The 17985-nt window shown below is 46.2% G+C and overlaps 1 protein-coding gene across 2 annotated transcripts in view; it reads left to right on the top strand.

Annotated features, from left to right (window-relative positions):
* The window catches only part of KIF26B (kinesin family member 26B), a 439262-nt gene that overhangs the window by 194202 nt on the left and 227075 nt on the right, over window positions 1–17985 (top strand). For both annotated transcript variants that reach the window (XM_077901364.1, XM_077901365.1), the window contains one exon: window positions 9365–9531. In XM_077901364.1, coding sequence (XP_077757490.1) covers window positions 9365–9531 — 167 coding nt within the window. The remainder of the gene's footprint in view (window positions 1–9364; window positions 9532–17985) is intronic.

Genomic DNA, 17985 nt, shown 5'->3' with positions numbered 1-17985 from the left:
GACCCATATTATAAAGTTGCAACAAGTGGAAAGTATAGCCGAGCTTTGGGAAAAGCCATAGCATGTACAATGGAAGAGAAAACCAACATCTTAATTGAACAGAGGAGAAATTTGAGCAGAAGCACCAAGTTAAGAAATTAGGACACTGAATGGAATGTTACAGCCACAACAGAAAGAAGTTGAATATTTACTTAGTGAGGATGTAATCGTATAATCGATTCTCTGGTGGCAACTCACATAGAACATCTTTGTCTCTCTGCTAATTGTTAAAAGCAAGGGGGTGCTGAGAAAATTATATGAACTTGAAGAAATCTGATAACAGCAAAGTGAATTTGGGAGTTCTGTGTTACAACCAATAAGGCCCGGGAGTTTTCAGTGTCCTGAAATTTGAGAAATTGGGTTTAAGGGTAGGCTAAGGAACATCCAAACATTATGGAACCCCTGAAGCAGGTTCCATGTTGGCTTTACTAGTGAAATACATGATGAAAACATGTATACATAAAAAAGTGTATCTTATTAATAATCCACATCTGCTGGGTGAGCCGATTCAGAAAATCATCAAATGTAGACAAAGGCTGTCATGGGTCTGGTGACAAGATCAGGCCTGCTCAAAACCGATAATCCAGAGACTCCTGGTAAGCAGCCCTGCCACACTCTTCTCTGAATTCTGGGCCTGTAGGATGGATGCAAGAGTTAAAATTACCAGCTTTGTACAGTCAGTGATCCTATACTTCCAAGGGACGGGACGGAGGGCCGACCGCAAACCTCTTCACGAGATTCTTGTAAGTGAGCCCAGAAATATCTCCTACTTCTGTATGGGTTTTCAATGAGAGGCTTTAAAGCATACTGGTTTTGCATTTTCAGTCCATTGTTATTTGAAGAGAAGGACTTTTGAGAGTGTTTTTATTTAACATCCTTTATGGCAGATCTCTGATTTTGGGGGCGACCTTACAGAGAGGTTAATTGATTTTGTTAAGGTCCCACACCGGCCATTTGGCCAGAACCAAACCTCTGGCTTATTTCTAAACCACAGAGACCATTTCTTTCTCTCTCTCTCTCTCTCTCTCTCTCTTTCTTCCTTCCCACCCCCCCTCTCTGTATTTCAGGGATTTTCAGGCATTTTAGAGTACTGCCATCTGCTAGCTTCTGATATACACAAATGAGTATGGAAATTAACCACAAAGTAGATATGTAATTTAGGGCAACTCACCTCATCAATCTGGCCCTGAGTCTCTTCATATTTACACATGAGCATTGGCCTAAGATAGATCTAAAGATATTTCCAGTTCCATTTGAAATTTTTTGGAAAATTGCTGTTTGCATAGTGTCAGATTTGGCATTTCTGCAGCTGGTAAGCAGAAGATGTCAGGTCAGTTCAAAGTGTGAAAGCTTGTGCATCGCTTTGAAACAGCCAGGTGACTCTTAAAGAAAATCAGTTTCTCGTCCACCATGGATGGTTTGAGACATGGTGGGGAACGTTTTTTGTTGTCATCAATGATGTATTTGTATGTTTTTGTATAAAGGCCATGCAGATATTAAATTAGGAATGCACTTTTCAAGATGAAACAGGAGTATTTCTAAACGTCCCGGCTGTCTGTTGGATTATGACTTTAGAACCACAGAGCACATTCAGCTGTATCATCTGATTTCATCGCAGACATGATCTCCTGATTTCCCCTAGCTGGGGAGATGAGGGCTAGGGGAGGGGAAGTGACTTGTCCAAAGTCCATCGTGTTACCATTAACCAAGCCAGGCCCAGAATTAGCCCTTGGCATTCAGTGCAGCATTTACTGATGCCCTGATGCACCACACACCCTTTGCTAGACACCAGGGTGATGCTGGCAATTCCATTTTGTCCAGCCTGTCTGTGGTCTGGGTATCTTTCCTTTATGGCTGTGTGTGTGTGTGTGTGTGTGTGTGTGTTTAGGATTTTATTTATTCATGAGAAGCACACAGAGAGAGGCAGAAACATAGGCAGAGGGAGAAGTAGGCTCCCCACAGGGAAGCTGATGTGGCACTCCATCCCAGGACCCCGGGATCACAACCTGAGCCAAAGGCAGATGCTCAACCACTGAGCCACCCAGGCTGTGCTTTTGAGCTGGCCAAGGCACAGCAGAATCAATCCTACAATCTAGAGCCAGCCCCAGTGCTGCTAGCTAGATTCCTCAAAAAGGCTTCAAACAAGGAGAAGCACCTCCCTTGGCTGATTGGAGCCCTGAACACTCATACTCTCATGGCTCCTGGTGCCAGGGCTCCAGCAGCTGCACACCTCATCCCCTGCCTTGTGTGAGCTCTTACTTCTGCCATCCCTGGCACCCCGAGCAGAGCATGGGTGCATGTATGCTGGCCCTTGTTAGGTTTTGCCCATAATGCCAGGTTGCTTTATGCAGACCAAGGTGAGTCACATACAGTCAAGTGTCACTGACAGGTCCCTCTTAACTTTTTCTCATAAGAGCTCAAGGAAAATATGTAGGAAGTGCCTACAATGAAGGTACATTTTAAATTCCAGGCCATAATGCACAGCTGGTTTTCTTGAAAGCTTTCCAAGCATTAGGCAAGATTTAGGTGAAGAGCAGTGACACTTGCTCTGGGAAAGAGCTGCTTCTTAAGGATGCCAGACCAAACACCACGAGATGATGGGTGGAGAAGGCCATGATCTGTGCTGTGTCAGCTCCAGGCAAACCTCACATCTAGTCTCTTAATCTTACTGTCCTTCCCCTTAGAAGCATCCCTAATACTCCATGTTCCTCTGCAAAATTACATAAAGCAAGTATTCAGACATTCAAAACTTCTAAGCCCTTTTCTTCAAAGGCTAGAACTATGGTTTTATTTTTTTAATGGAAAAGGGAAAGAGAATGGCTCAATTTTTTTTTTTACATGAATCTTTACATTTTGCATTTCTGCATTTTATCTTCTGACACCTCAGGGTTCTAAAAGTCTTGTCTGGTACCGGGAAGAACCAGGGCAGGCCAGTGGGACTTCAGCCTCTGGATGCTATATCCCTGGGATCACTTCCCCAACATTCCAGAGAATTCCAGCTCCCCGGCTATGACTGGCACATGCTCCTACCCAGGCTGGCCAGAGGAACAGTTACTGGTGTCCTCTTCTTTTTTCATCTTATGTGTGTATATTTCTTTCTCCTTTTCTCTTGTTTGTCTCCTTTCTCCTGTTTCTCTTTTTCCTTTGTTTCAGTGCCTCTGTCTCTTTGTTCCTTGTTTGCCCTCCATCCTCCCCAGACATTTGTCTTGCTGCTATCTTGAATTATGAAATACTCCCGTTTTATTGCAGAAAGCTTTATGTACTCTATTCATCGTTTTTGAAATCAGGTGAAAATAACATTTATCTCTTAAAAAACAAACCAACTCCAGCCAATACCAACCCAACAAAATTAGTTCATTCTGATTCGCTTGTATTTAATGGATGTATTAATTGATGGATTTGTCAGATGTAGTCCATATTGAGACTCTGTGCTGTGCTGGAAATACAGAGGTTAGTAAGAGCCCGTCCCTGTCCTCCCTGAGCTTGCCTCTGGTTGGGGAGAGAGACCAGGGCCAGGCAGTCATAAAATAAACCAGATGCTCTGATACCAGAGCATCACAAGGATAGTTTGGGGGGAACACGTGGAGAGGGACGGCCCTGATTATTCAGAGTGGGGAGGACTGCCCAGGGCACACTTTTTGGGCCCTAGCCTGTGATTGAGTATTTGGGAGTGGGCAGCAAAGGAAAGCTTCCCCCAGGGGAAGCGTAGCCCCTGGGTGATTCAGTACATGGAAGAGGGGTTAGTCTTCCTAGATCTTGGGAGCTGACCTAGAAGTAGCCTCTGATGTCAGGGTTGGATTCATTAGGGTGGTGATTTCCTCTTAACTACTCCTTCTGAGTTTGCTTAGTTGGAAATTGAAAGTGAAGTCACTTATATCAATATTCAGACCATTTGATTTTATTTCAAGTTGGTCATAAAAATCACAAAGCACTGGAGAGAACATGCCTTTTGTGCCAATTGAGAAATGATCCAGATGATGATCCTCTTTATCAAGTCCTTTGCCGTTACCCCATTTCCTGAATGGGCAGCCACAGTTGAGGAGCTGTACTTTCTTGGGAGCAAGAGAAACTCAAGGATAGAAACCCAGCCCTGTGACATTACCTGTCCCAGGGCTTTTCCATGTGGTAGAGTTGATGCTATTTTTTGGTAATAATTGTGCCTACTTTATAGGGTTATTGTCAGGATTGGATATGGCAACACATACAGAAAGCTCTTCGAATAGAATTGGGTCATGGTAGATGCTCCAGAATGGCAAATTGTGTGATGATTGATGAGGGAGTGCTGTTGCTCCTTAGAGTTCTCTCAGGCTGGACTCTGTGTATCATCGCATGTCACTGTTTATGTCACCAAAACCACCCCGCAAAACATAATTGAGTATTAATCATTAAAATCATTGTGCCCCAGCATCTCTGCAAGGTGAAGTAAAATGCACCTGTAGAAATACTCCAAGCTTGATGGCAAGAGTTTCTGTAGCATTTGTCATAAGATGTTCTTCAAAGGAATAGCCGAGCTATCACATGAGCCTTGAGCTGCACATTTTGGAACTAAGAAATTTAAGACAGAAATTCAAGACAGAAATGCAGCCGGCCCTTTGCAAGATCTCACACTCCTGTCTTTTCTGTAACACGTGGATGCCCCTGCCACTTTACTTTTGCACCACCCAGAGAGTAAGAAAACAGTGGGCAGGTGGCGAGGGGCCAGATTTCAGCCCCAACAATGAAATCGTGAAATGTGACAGGCTTCTCTGTTGGCAAGACCCTGGATGGAGGTGAGGCTGTAAATTGAAGGTGAAGAAAAGGCATCTCTCCTAGGCCCTGGGCAGCACGAGCAAATGGAATTCTCTTTTGCAAGAGGTCACTGAGTCAAATGCTGTGGATGGATAATTTTATGGCCACTAATAAAATTTATAGCCAAAGCAAGCTAAGATAATAAGGGTAATCAAACATCCAGCCCTGGGACATGAGAATCCCATCCTGGCCCCTTGGTGCTGGCCGAGGAGGGCTAGACAGTGCAGGGAGGAACTTATCGGTCTGACTCCAGGCCAGTGGCAGAGTCTCAGAGGTGATTTGTGCCCATTTTAGCTGAGGACGAGCTTCATGTTAGGTGGCAACAGCCTGTGCTTTGGGGACAGCGTCCCAAGCACTGTAGGAAAACTACCTGTCCTATGTAGATGCCTGCAAATAAACAGTTTTATTTATTGGAAATAAAGGACCAGAACCAGCTCATGTTGGTGTCACTCGACATGAATGAAGCAAGATAAGGGAGGATGGCGTTTTACTTGAGCAAGTATACAGAAATCAGATGTTTCGGGGGCTCCTGGGTGCGGGGGTCAGTCTGAAGTGTCTGCCTTCGGCTCAGGTCATGATCTTGGGGTCCTGGGATCAAACCCCACATCGGGGTCCCTGCTCAACAAAAGTTCTGCTTCTCCCTCTTCCTTTGCTGCTCCCCCACCTTGTGTTCTCTCTCTCTCTCTCTCTCAAATGAATAAATAAAATCTTTTTAAAAAATCAGATGTTTCAGTTTAGGTGGGGGCTTCCTGCAGCTCCATCTTCATCCCAGCTTTCCAGACAATTGTAGTTGATTTCCACTAACGTGAATCAAAAGTATTTATGGAGCACCCACTGTTTGCAAAACTATAAAAACCTTAAGTGAGAGTGTGAGCAATACATAATTACTAAAGAGATGTCCCTCAACAGTGAACTGTCAATTGCCTAAGAGAAAATACTGTTAGGTGTTATTTTCTGGGATCTGGGGGTCATAATATTAAAATAAGGGCAGAGTAAGATGCGCTTACTGTCTGTGGATGTCTCTACGCTGGAAATGGATACTGTTAGCATTCCCTGCTGCGTTGGCGGAGTCAGAGGAGGTGGCTCTCTGGGTCATTTAAGATGAACCCCCATGCTGTCACACTGTGGGTGCTCTCAGCCATTCTTGTTGGTAGGGAAGTCGAAGGTCAATGGCTCACAGATTGCAGTTTGCTCTGTGGAACCAACCTTGGTTTATGAGAGCCCAACATCCTTTGTCTTGATTCTGTGGTCAAGATCATAACCACATTTAAGATTTGCTTTTTCTTAGGGGACAAGTGTAGAGTTCCTCCTACAATTTTTGTGCTGATACAAAAATTTACCTGTGGCCGAAACACATGGATCTTGCCTAAGATTAAAACAGAGAGAGGAGCTTTCTCCATGAGAAATGAGAAGAGCATCAGCCTGTGCCCAGGAATGACACCTGGGACACTCATACAATTAAGGACCCCACGGGTGCAGGCATACACATGTGCAAGTGCATACGTGCACCCTCTCCCTGCCACCTTGCCACCTGGTTCCTTTTTTTTGCCACCTCCTGTTTATTTTACCACCACGCGCAGGATGTGATGTGGTGTTTTGAAAGAAACAGATACTGTTACTTTAGTGGTTACTTTGGTGAAATGCCCCCACGTGTCTGAGATGGAGCTAAAAGGTCTTAATCAGAACAAGGGTGCCAGGGTGGCTTAGATGGTTGAGTGTCTGACTCTTGGTTTTGGCTCAGGTCATGATCTCGCGGTCCTGGGATCGAGCCCAGAGTAGAACTCTGTGCTGAGTATAGAACCTACTTAAGATTCTCTCTTTCCCTCAGCCCATCCCCCAACTCACACATGCATGCTCTCTCTCAAAAAATATAGACAGATGGATAGATAAATAATAAATAAAAATATTTTCTAAGTAAAATGTTAACATTTGTTGATTATGGTACTGGATCTGCCTGTATGTGTTTTACCCTTTTTTTTATTTCTTCTGCTTAAAAATTTTTTTTAATTAGAGGAGGGAAGAAGGGGAGAGGGGGCAGGGAGCAAAGGAGGGTTTAGCTCTGGCCTAAGAGTCAGGGTCGTGTTCTCAGATTCCCATTAGTGAATCACTTCTGTGCTCCTGTGTCCTTACTGAAGAAAAGGAGTATTGAAGACAATGATCTTGGCAGTTCCTTCTAGCTCTAAGACATTCTGTGTTTCTGATTTCTAAGAGCAATCGATGATTGAATCATTTTACTTGCAGGTTTGGGAATTGAGTGGACTGTGTCCGCAAATTCCCACTTTTTTTTTTTTTTTTAAGTAAGAGATCTAGTCTTGCTTGGCAAAGATAGCCACATATATCTTTAAGGCAGACAGTGCACTGAAGCTCATTTGCTAAGGGGTATTTCTGAAAGCCATGAGCCCACTGGATGCTTGCATTCTTTCTGGGCCAGACTCAAGAATCTGGAATCACCTAGAAATCTGTGCCTCTCACCATTCACCACCCATTTCCTAGTGGCTTCTCTGCGGGTTTGCAAGTTACCGTTCATGTGAGACACAAGTGTCCCATTCCCGTTCTTCCAAAATTCTGATGAGAAATACAGAAATCAACAGGAAATACCACAGACAGATCCAGTGACAGCCATATTAGTGAGCCCAAGGACATCTGTGGTGGCAAATCGAGTAATGCATTCATTCACTGCCATACTGACTTTCTTCAGATGTCTGTGTGTGCTAAAACCAGTTGATGGGGGCGCCTGGGTGGCTCAGTTGGTTAAGTGTCATCCTTTGGCCCAGGTCATGATCCCGGGGTCCTGGAATTGAGCCCCACATTGGGCTCCCTGCTCAGCAGGGAGTCTGCTTCTCCCTCTGCCCCACCCTCACTTGTGTGCTCACTCACTCTCTCTCAAATAAATAATAAAATCTTTAAAGATAAATAAATAAAACCAGATTATGTATGGTAGATTGTAGCTCCTTGATGAAAAAAACAATGGTGCTGGCCTATTGGGTGTGTTTTTGGACATTGTTGGGGGCTGGCATCCTGGAAACACAGGGGCTTCATAAGTGCTTCTTAGTGGTGACAGCAATGTGCAGACCTCCTCCTCCTCTTGCCTCTGGGACAGTGGCAGCTGGTCGAGGGGAGCCCTAGCCCCACAGACACAGTGGAAGCTGGGGGAGAGGTGACGCAGGCCCCCTGCCCATGTAGCAGCTCTTGCTGAGTGCAGGGAGTGGACTACTTCTGTTGCCTCCTCCCTGGGCTCTCTTATGTGGGTCAGATTTCCTTATAACTGGATGAATGAATGAGAGTAAGAAAGTATGTGTTGGCAAAATTTCACCTGAAAATGCCAAAGCTTTCCAAGTAAGGGCACGAATTTAAGCAGTTTCGAGTCAGTGGGGCTTAGAGTAACTGGCTATGCTGCTAATAATGAAAAGTACAAATGTTTTTATGTTCAAAGGTTAACAAATGGGACTCTTTCACTGGTCTACTGGTCTGCTCAGTTACAAAGTGGAGACTGTTCCTGGTCTTTGCTTTATTGCACTTGTATTTGGCAGGCAATTAGAAACATTTTCCACTCAGCATTTAAGAAGTTTGAGCTGGCTGCAGACGCTTTTTTAAACGAAAGTTTCTTTATTTCTTTTCTTCTTCTTTTCCTTCTTTTGTTAAACTAACAATTTTTTCCCTTTTGTAAGTGGACTAAAGTTTTAAAGTAGCTGGCTTTCCAAGTAGCACACTTAGACTTTGCCAGCGTAATTACTACATTCATCATGGAATGAGCACTTTTCAAAAGTGTATTTCTATAGGGGATTCTTATTTTGCCCAGAAGTATGGTTCTTCCTAGCACATTATGTGGATTTAGGTAAAACGGACCCAGCCCCACCCAGGGAACTTCTGTTTTAAAGGCAATCACTGCAAACAGAGTGGAAGCCATTTATCTTAATGAAGGAGTAGGAAAATCAAGTCTGTTGAAATGATCTCAGTCCTCTCCCAAAAAGGCCACTTGGTAATCCACGGTGGCTGTATTTGTTTCCACGAAATTCTCTTCATCATGTCAGCTGACTGCTTGCAGCAAACAACAGCAAATGGTGTTTTATTTCATTCCTCACTTTCTCCATTAGTAGGTTCATTGCTCTAATAAATGATACCGTGGCCCCTCTCGTCAATCAGCGTTTGAGGCCAGTCCTGGTGAAAAAACAGCGCTGGTTGATGCTTCTGCTCTGGTCTTGGGCCACAGACTGTGGATAATGGCTCATGCTTTCCTCTCCAAATGGACAGGAGTCACACAGGCATAATTGAAACTCACAGTGCTGGGGAGGAGGGTAATTTTTTCCCATTATTTTTAATGAAAATGAGGAGGTGTCCAAGCTAAAATGCTGGAAAGTAGCATCCGAGAAGCCCAAAGCACCCACAGTGTACATGCAGAGTGTCCCTGGTTCCCCCAAATACCCCCTCCCCACCTGCACCCTGCCCCTACTTCACGCTCACAAGGGATGCTGGCCACGGTGCTCAGGAAGTGCACTGAGCTACAGTTAACAAGCTCAATCTCCATTTTCCTCATCAGATCTCCCAGCTGATGACAGAAACAGGTCGTGAGGGCCTGACCGAGGCAGCACTGAATCGCTACAATGCGGACAAGCCTTCAGCCTGCAGTGTCCCGGCCTCCCAGGGCTCCTGCGTGGCCAGTGAGACCTCCACAGGCACTTCGGTGGCCGCTTCCTTCTTTGCCAGGTAAGAGACACATCCACTGCCTCATTTCTTTCCGATGGGCCCACCTGGTTGGGCTGGGATTTGGGCCGAGTTAGCTAAAATGCTGGGATAAGTTTGGGACCGCTCTTGGGCTTCACTCTCCAAGACAGGGTTCCTCAACCTCAGATAGCTCACAGCTTGGGCCAGACAGCTCTGATATGGGGGGCGGTCCTGTGCCTCAGCAGCATTCCTGGCCCCTACCCACCGGACTCCCATTGCATCTGCCCTAGTTGCGATGACCAGAAAGGTCCCAGACATTGCCATGTGTGCCCTGGGTGGAGAACCATGGTGCTAAGAGCATGTGGCCCTACAGATGTCCTGCTGGGATGAGGACTTTAGTGGGTATGACCCTGTGGCTGGTACTTCCAGATTGACATTCTCATCACAGATAATGAACTGCTCAAAAATGAAGTAGGAAAGGAGGTGCCTGGGTGGCTCAGTGGTGGAGGGTCTGCCTTTGGCTCAGGTTGTAATGCTGGGATCCTAGGATCCAGTACTGAATTGGGCTCCCTGCAGGGAGCCTGCTTCTCCCTCTACCTGTGTCTTTGTATTCTCATGAATAAATAAATAAAACCTTAAAAAATAAATGACCTAGGAAGGAGATGACCATTTTCTTCATTCTTGACAGACTAGCTGGATAGTATATGATAACCATCCAGCTAATCTTAGTGGCTTTGAAAACATGAGAAACAAAAACGAAAGGTATTTCAACAATGTTTCCTTCCTAAATTTAGCTGTGTGGCAGAGACAGGGTGGGAGACAAAGGACAGCTGAGCCCAAGCCCTTTCGGGATCATCTAATTCAGTGTCCTTGTTTCATGAAGGAGTGAACTGAGGACCAAGAAAGTTGAGCTATGAGTTAATTTATAGCAAAGCTGGAAATAGAAACCAGATTCCTCTGCCTTTTTTTTTTTTCTTTTCTTTTCTTCTTCTTTTTTCCCCCCTTGGTGACTCATTCTTTATTTGATCCTCAGAACTTAACTTTAGAAAACTTTTTCGACCTACGATGTGCAAGCTCCTGGGTGAGCAGGATGTAGAATAAATAGCACCAGAGCTGAAATCAGAGGATTTTGAGGTTTGACATGCAGCTCTGCCTCTGCATCCTCATCGAGAAGACAAAGCCAGCACCTCCTCCTCTAGGGTGCTTTGATGATGAGGACTGATAATTGTGAATGATAAAGCAATGTACCAATGGAGATTTGGTATGGACTCAGATAACATATCAGGAAGAAGAAATATTGCATGGTTTTTCTTGTTCTCCTCATGCATGGTAACATCCAAAGCACAGATATGAAGGAGAAACTGTGAATACGAAAGGATTAGGTGAGAGGGGGAACAGAAGGCCAGTGTCCTGGATTAATAACATCTATAGTAAAGATGGCACACAGGCTTGTTGGGAGACTGGCTCTGAGATTCTCCATGTGCCGTCCTACCATCCTTATTGTCCTGTCAACAGTTGGGCCTACTTGAGTGTATGGGAAGTAACGGGAAATGTGGTCATCTCCACCTGTCCATGGGGGATTCGCCCCAAGACGCCCAGCGGATGCCTGAAACTGTGGACAGAACCGAACTCTGTATGTACTTGTGTTCTCCTATACAGACATGCCCACGATAAAGTCCAATTAATAAATGAGGCACAGTAACAGGTGAACTACAGTAACTAATAATAAAATAGAAGCATTATCACAGTAGAGGGATTTGGTTGGTTATATAAAACACCCAAGTAAGTGGGCAAAGGCTGCAGAAAACCTAATGATGGAGTTCAGCTCAGACTCCATCCAGCTCAGCTCTCCCAGTTCAGAATAAAAGAAAATTTGCAGCCAGTTCACACTGCCGTGGGGGAGAGTGAGGTCTTGGTCTTCATCACTGAGGGAGACCAAGTTTACATTGGGTGACTGCCTGGCCTTGATGCTGCAGAGGAAGGATATTCACTGCCCAGATGGGGGTTGACCTCCAGTGCACCTTCCTGACCCAAAATATTTTGAATGTCAGAAGCCTCAGCCCAGACTCCATCCAGAGACTTTTACAGATCAATTATGCACAGAAAACCCCAGAAGCAGGATTTGAAGCAGAAGGAGATCAGAGGTGAGGGGCTCCTGATGGTCAGTGTTAAGGGAGAACAAATGTTTCCTGCCACCAGGAGACCAGCAGTGCTTTAGAGCAGGGACAGCATGTGGACACGAGGTGGGCTGGGAAGGCCTGCGTGCCAGACAAATGGTGAGCTTGAGGCCGGCTTTCAGTTAATCAAAAGAGCATTTCCAAACAAACAAGAGCACACCAGGGGAAGGAATGGCAAATGATGGGCAAAGGCGGCCTGCTCTGAGATGTGCTTGCACAGCCAGGGTCAGAATGGAGGCAGTGGGGTGAACCCAGAGTGGACATGCCATTGCTGCTGGTTGCGAGGAGGGGCTGCAGATGATGTTCGCCATAAACAAAGACTGGACCAGGTTCAGATTGCCGGGGCTTGTGGTGTGAGCTGTCAGAGGGCGGGAAAGGATCTATAGGGCTGCCTAAATCCTTATTACTTTCTTTGTGGTGAATGCTGATAGCATTTGGAGCTTAATGGTTTAAGGCATTCAAAGTGCGTGGTTTGTGTTTAAAGCATTTATAATGTACAGCATGGGGAGAAAGTATGATGGGAGAAAGAATAATGTTTTATACCCACACGCACACACGTACATACACGCATATTCTCCTTCACACCCTTTCCCTTGTTGGCCCTGCTGCTCTCACCAACAATAGCTGAGCTTCCACCCCTCCCAGAGTGACAGCCTCCCTCTTACTGATGGGAACCTAGAGCAGAAGATTGAGTGACTAGCTCAAGCTCCAGAAGGTTAAGCCTCAGAACCAGGGATGTGGCTCAGTGCTGTGGATCCCCAAAGGTCCATGTGATACGTCAAAACCAGCCCAGTTTATGTTGTCAGACAGTTGATGGAGTTCAGAGCCAGGGGTTTTCTGCTTCAGGTAAAGTAAAGCTGCGTAAAGCGATGGTATAGGTGGCCTTTGGTAGGGGTGAAATCTGGATCCGTCACTGGTGCCAAAATTGGAAACACTCTAGGGGTCATGGTTTCCTTTCGAAGCCTGAGGATGTCTTTCCACCTGGGCATTTGGGGGCAGAGTCAGCTCCTGTGCCTCAAACCTGCGCTCATCACTTTTCAACTCCTGTGAGACAGTGAGATAGATCTGAGTCTGCAGGGTCCTGAAACTCCCCTTCCAGCTGTAAGTGACAGAGGGTGGCCTGCTCTCTGGAAGCTGTGCAGGACATCATTTCATCATTTTACGGGGCAGAAGTGCCATTTGCCCAATTTGTGGCCAGCACGGATGTTTCCTGGACAGTCCGTATGCATCACTCACTACTGAGCTCCTAATGGGCAGCATCTCCCTTCATCTTCAGACAAGCCTGGTGAGGTGGATCCTGTCTTCTCCCTGTTGGATGGATAAAGAAGCATCCTGGGGCTAGGTTACTGACCCAAGGCTGCACAGCCAGGAAGTGGCAGAGTGGGGAGCCCATTCTCAGTCCCCACCACATGTGAGCACTTGTCGGTGCTCAGTGCAAAACGGGCATGATGAGACGCATTATGGTTTTCTTCACCATCATCGTGAGCTGATGATCATTGCTTATGCATCAACATTTGGAATAAGTGGGCGCTGCCACTTGTTTGAGGAGATCAGTAGAGACCCAGTTTGTCGAGGGTTGTAGACATCCACTTTTCTTTGTGATATCAGCCTGTCTTTGTAAACGTTTGCACTCCAGAGCCATGGGGAAGGGTGGAATGGACTTGACTGTGTTTCGGAGACAACATCTATAAAAAATAAGAATTCTGGTTTTGAATAAGCAGTGGTATTGTTGGCCGGAGCTACTCCAGGTGTGATCTTTGGGGCTGTGGGGCCCGGGTCTGGGACAAGTGTGGAGGTTGAGAGGAAGCATTTAAAACTTCTGGAAGCTAGTGGACAGTAATTTTATGTCTGTTGAATCTAGGAATACACAAAGTGGACCTTGTATTTTGGCTGAAACTAGAAATTAAAGAAAAAGTGATTCTTCACCACAGATAGTCTGAGAAGTGCTGATCTAGAAAATGATGAAGCCCCAAGCACTTGTCCTTCGATGCCTGCCTGGCCAGAATCTATTTCTTTAAATAGCAGCATCTTGGTAGACTGCCTTTGCTTTTAATTCCCTGGTTTTGGAAAAGCACTTTTGGGGGGGGGGGTGTGGAAATAGTAACATAATACTAAAAAAATTACTAGTAATAGTAACCAAAGAAAGACTGGCACAACTGCTTATCTGGTTGGTTAGCTGTCCTGTGCTGTTGGCTTTGGGCTTCGAGAATGAGGGTTCTCCTGTGTGTAAGTAATGGGAAATGGAAGAGTAGGGTGTGATTACTGTAAATACAAATGTTTGCACAGGTTTGATTATTCCACGTTTTCAGACCCTTTGGCATGTGTGTCAGCTCACTGTTGGGTCCATCCCATGCACGAGCGTTTCTCCCTTCATCTCTCCCCTTGATTTTCCAGTAATAGCATCATTTTGTACTTACCAATTCTATTCTCGAAGATTCTGACCTCTACACAATGTAGAGGTTGATTACAAATCCACGTGTCCTGGTTTTGGCATCTTCTGGGTCGATGTGGGTGTTCTCAATATCAGGTGCCCTCAGATACACTTTGTGGGGTCCATTCGCCCTGGTTTCTCTTTCTCGCCTGCCTTGTGTCTCATTCCCTTCTGCCAGCTCCCCGCAACCGCTTGCCTTTGGCCAGATCTCCTTCTTTCCCGAGGGATGTTATTAGACTTCTGTCCCTCTCAACCTGTTGTGCAGTTTCTTCCATGCATGATTTTAGATCCCTCCTCGTATTACCCAACTGCTTTCTCCAAGACCCTAGAACACGTCACAGACTGTTAACGACTGATGGACCAGTTTTCCCCTTGAGGCATTGAAACTAAGAGCAGCTCAGGTCCTGGGTTCGGGGGCTAAGCCAAGCTGTGAGAGTGGTCTCCTTGCTCTGAAGTCCTGCTTCAGAACGGTGTTGCTCCGTTCATCACACCCCATGTGGCACCTGCTCTTAATGCCGCATATGCATGTGTGGTGTGTGCACAGTTATTGCTCCCATGGGCAAGGCCGTGTCTAAAAGCCTCCCTTGCACATGCTTGCTGATAGCTGACTCAAATAGTGCCTTGTTGTTCCACTTAGAGCACACACAGTCCTCCTGAGGGATGTGAGCACCTTCCCGTGATAAACACCTCAGCAGTTAGCACCAGAGAAGAACTATTGGAAACACAGCAGAGCTGGTCTCAGGTGATGGAGGAGGAGGCAGATAGAGCTGGATGTGCAAGGTCCAACTCTTTCTGGATAATTCACCGTGGAGCTCCCACCTCCAATTTTATAGACAGAAGTAAATTCCCATGTTAGTGTCTATGATAATAGAATGACACCTACAGAAAAGTGAGGGTTTCTAAGAGCTCATCTCATGGAACTTTGTTATCATTATGCTTTTCCTGTTTCCTGTTTCCATTGAAGCCTGTTGTACCTGCACTTAACCTTCTCACCAGAATCTCATTCTGACCTAGTGTCTATTCCTTGTATTTTGGCTGAAACTAGAAATTAAACAATTAATTGTTGCCTTTCCAAACAACTCCCCCCCTTGAACTCCTCCCTTGCCCTCTCCAGCTCCCTGCTGACTTATTCCATGGCCCCCAGAGATGCAGGGCTTCCATTGGCTTCCTATGGCACGTTTGTGGTCAGGGTCAGCATGCAAAATTGTGCTGTTTGCCCATGGGACAAGAGCAACAATTGGAGGGGCAAATGGGGGCTTAAATGCAGCCAGCTGTCTGCTGGTAGGGCTGAGGTGCCTCCCTCTGGGCTCCTTCTATCCAAGAGGACCTCTGTTAGCCAGTTGTACAGAGGCACAGTGTGGGCTTGCCTGCACCAGCTGCTCCTGCCCCTACCCTGGTGGCTCAGCAGCACTGGGGCAGCAGTTCTGATGACCTGAACTGGAAGCCAAATCCCCACCCTCTGGGTTTCTTGTTTATTTATTCCTGGCAGGTCAACCTTACTTTTCTTAGAAAAGACTCCGTGGACTTCTCGGAAAAAGAGGGGACTCTTGCTCATGTATATGGATGAAGTGAATTTGTAGGAAATCATACCTGTGCGAATAGAGTTTCGCTTGAGCACACATCAGCTGCCGTTTAAAAGGAAAACATTAAGAAGGAGCCAAATGCATACTGAGTGCCCTCATATTTCAGGGGCACAGGGAAAGAGCTTCAGGTGTTTGCTGCATGAAAAAGTCAATCCTTGATGGCTTGAGAGACAGCGGAAGCGCTGAGGGCAAAGGTGTCTACATTATTATCCTTTGTGTTCAAAGAAAAAAGTCCTAAAATGCTTGAAATGGGTAATGCTAATGTCCAGCACCAACCCCAGCAACCCCCAGAACTATTCTATTTTGGGGTGTGCACACCATAACAAATGACCTTCGTGGCTAGGCCCACACCAGCAGGAATGTGTAAAATCGGGCAGTTTCTGGTTAAAACAAGTCCTTTGTCTGACTGATGGCCTGTTGGGGTGTTGGCAATCAGCTCACAACATCTGGGAGTCATTTGCACAGCTTTGCTTGAGCTGAAAACCCAGCTCATGCCTTGGTGTGGCTGTTTGAAGGCAAAGTGATTGCCGCAAGCCTGAGGGATCCTAGTGTTTCTTGTCAGGCGTTCTCAGGCTCAGACGTTCCGGTTCTTACTGCACATTTTGAGTTATCATTTTTTGACCAGTGTTGGGGGCAGGGAAGATGGGTGTTGGAAAGAAAGAAAGAGATGGTGAGGTGAGCCTGGGGTCGGATCCACAGCCTGCTACAGACATTCTGGCCTGGCCTGGATCTGGACTTCAGGCACGTGACTTAACCTCTGGGAGCATGTTCTTTCTGTTCCAGGGAGGTCATCCTATCTATTTTGCAGGGTTGGGGAAATGTGGTAGCACTTGGAAAATGTCACCGGAATCCTATGGATGATGTAAGAGGGCATATGCTGGGACGGGGTAGAGGTCTGGCTCCCCCTGGGAAGCCCAGGCAGTGCTCAGTGGATGGCTCTTGTCATGCCCACCTTTATGTTGGGCTCATCTGGCACTTTTTCACCTGGGCTAGTGATCAGGGAACGGATGTTAAAGGCACACACTAATGAAATTGTGTCCTCCCTTCCTCCATCCTCTGCTCTCTCTGATTGACTCCGTGCAGATTTGATCCTCCCTCGTCAGCCTCCAATTCAGACCACAGGGTATCAACAGAGAAACAGACTATTGCCCTTTTTGTTTGTCTTCTACTTAATGTTTCTATTCCTTTTTGTCACCAGCCTTGTGGCCGGATCCCAAGTGCCTGCACCCAAGTCCTCCATGAGCCTCCGGTACGAATTCTCGATCGCCCCTTCCTTCCCTCCTTTGTTCCCAACATTTTCCTTTTTCCCACTGGGGCTTTTCCAGGGTCATAAAACTAAAGGATGAAACCCCTTCAAGACAGAAGTATGTGGTCAGCTAACTGGGCACCACTGGGATGCAACTCCCTGAGGGCAACCTCTCCTCACAGCTCCCTTTTTGCCAATCACTGGTGGTGGGAAGTTCTTCTGAGGTTCCTCAGAAGTTCCTCCAAGATGAACTGGGCACTGTTCGTCCCCTGTGGATGGTGATTCTCTCTGCAGTCTGATGTCTGGTCTTCACCACTGCTGCAGAGGCCCTATATGGTCACCAGATCACAGTGGTAGTCCTCAGTACTTGAATAGCCAACATTTATGAAGGGTGTCCTATATGTTACACACTGTTCTGAGGTTGTTTTTTTTCTTTAAGATACTATTTTTTTTTATTCATGAGAAACAGGAAGGCAGAGACATAGGCAGGGGGGAAGCAGGCTCCCTGGGGGGAGCCTGATGGGGACTCAGTCCCAGAACCTCGGGATAATGACCTGAGCTGAAGGCAGGGACTCAACCCCTGAGCCACCCAGGTATCCCTGTTCTGAGTTCTTTACACAAAGTTAACATTAAAAGCCCCTGTGAGTTTGCCCTATTCTTAGCCTATGGCTTAGATACAGAAACCAAGTCACGGAATGGTGTAGTAGCTTGACAGAAGCTATGCAGCTGGCAAGTGCATTAGTCCTCAAGCCCAGCTGTTTGATGGCGGGGTCCATGAACCAGGACCAAAGCTCTGTAAGGGCAGGGCCATTGGTGTCTTTGTTCTGGGCTGAAGCCCCAGTGCCTGAAAAAAGCACGCAAGAAATGTGCATTGAATGAATGAACAAACACTCTTGGTCACCATGCTCTCCTGCCTCCAGACTCAAGATGGGCTACAGTCAGTGGACAACTGTGAAGCCTCTGCATGAGGTCAATAAGTGACACCAAAGAAGGGAATGGATGCAAAGTAAACCACAGAAGCTACAGAGAAAAACATTTTGACCAACGGCTTTCTATTGT

The sequence above is a fragment of the Canis aureus genome, chromosome 6 (assembly GCF_053574225.1).
Source record: "Canis aureus isolate CA01 chromosome 6, VMU_Caureus_v.1.0, whole genome shotgun sequence".
NCBI classification, from domain to species: Eukaryota; Metazoa; Chordata; class Mammalia; order Carnivora; family Canidae; genus Canis; species Canis aureus.
Note: the sequence above shows the minus strand (reverse complement) of the source record. Positions and strands in the feature narration are given on the sequence as shown.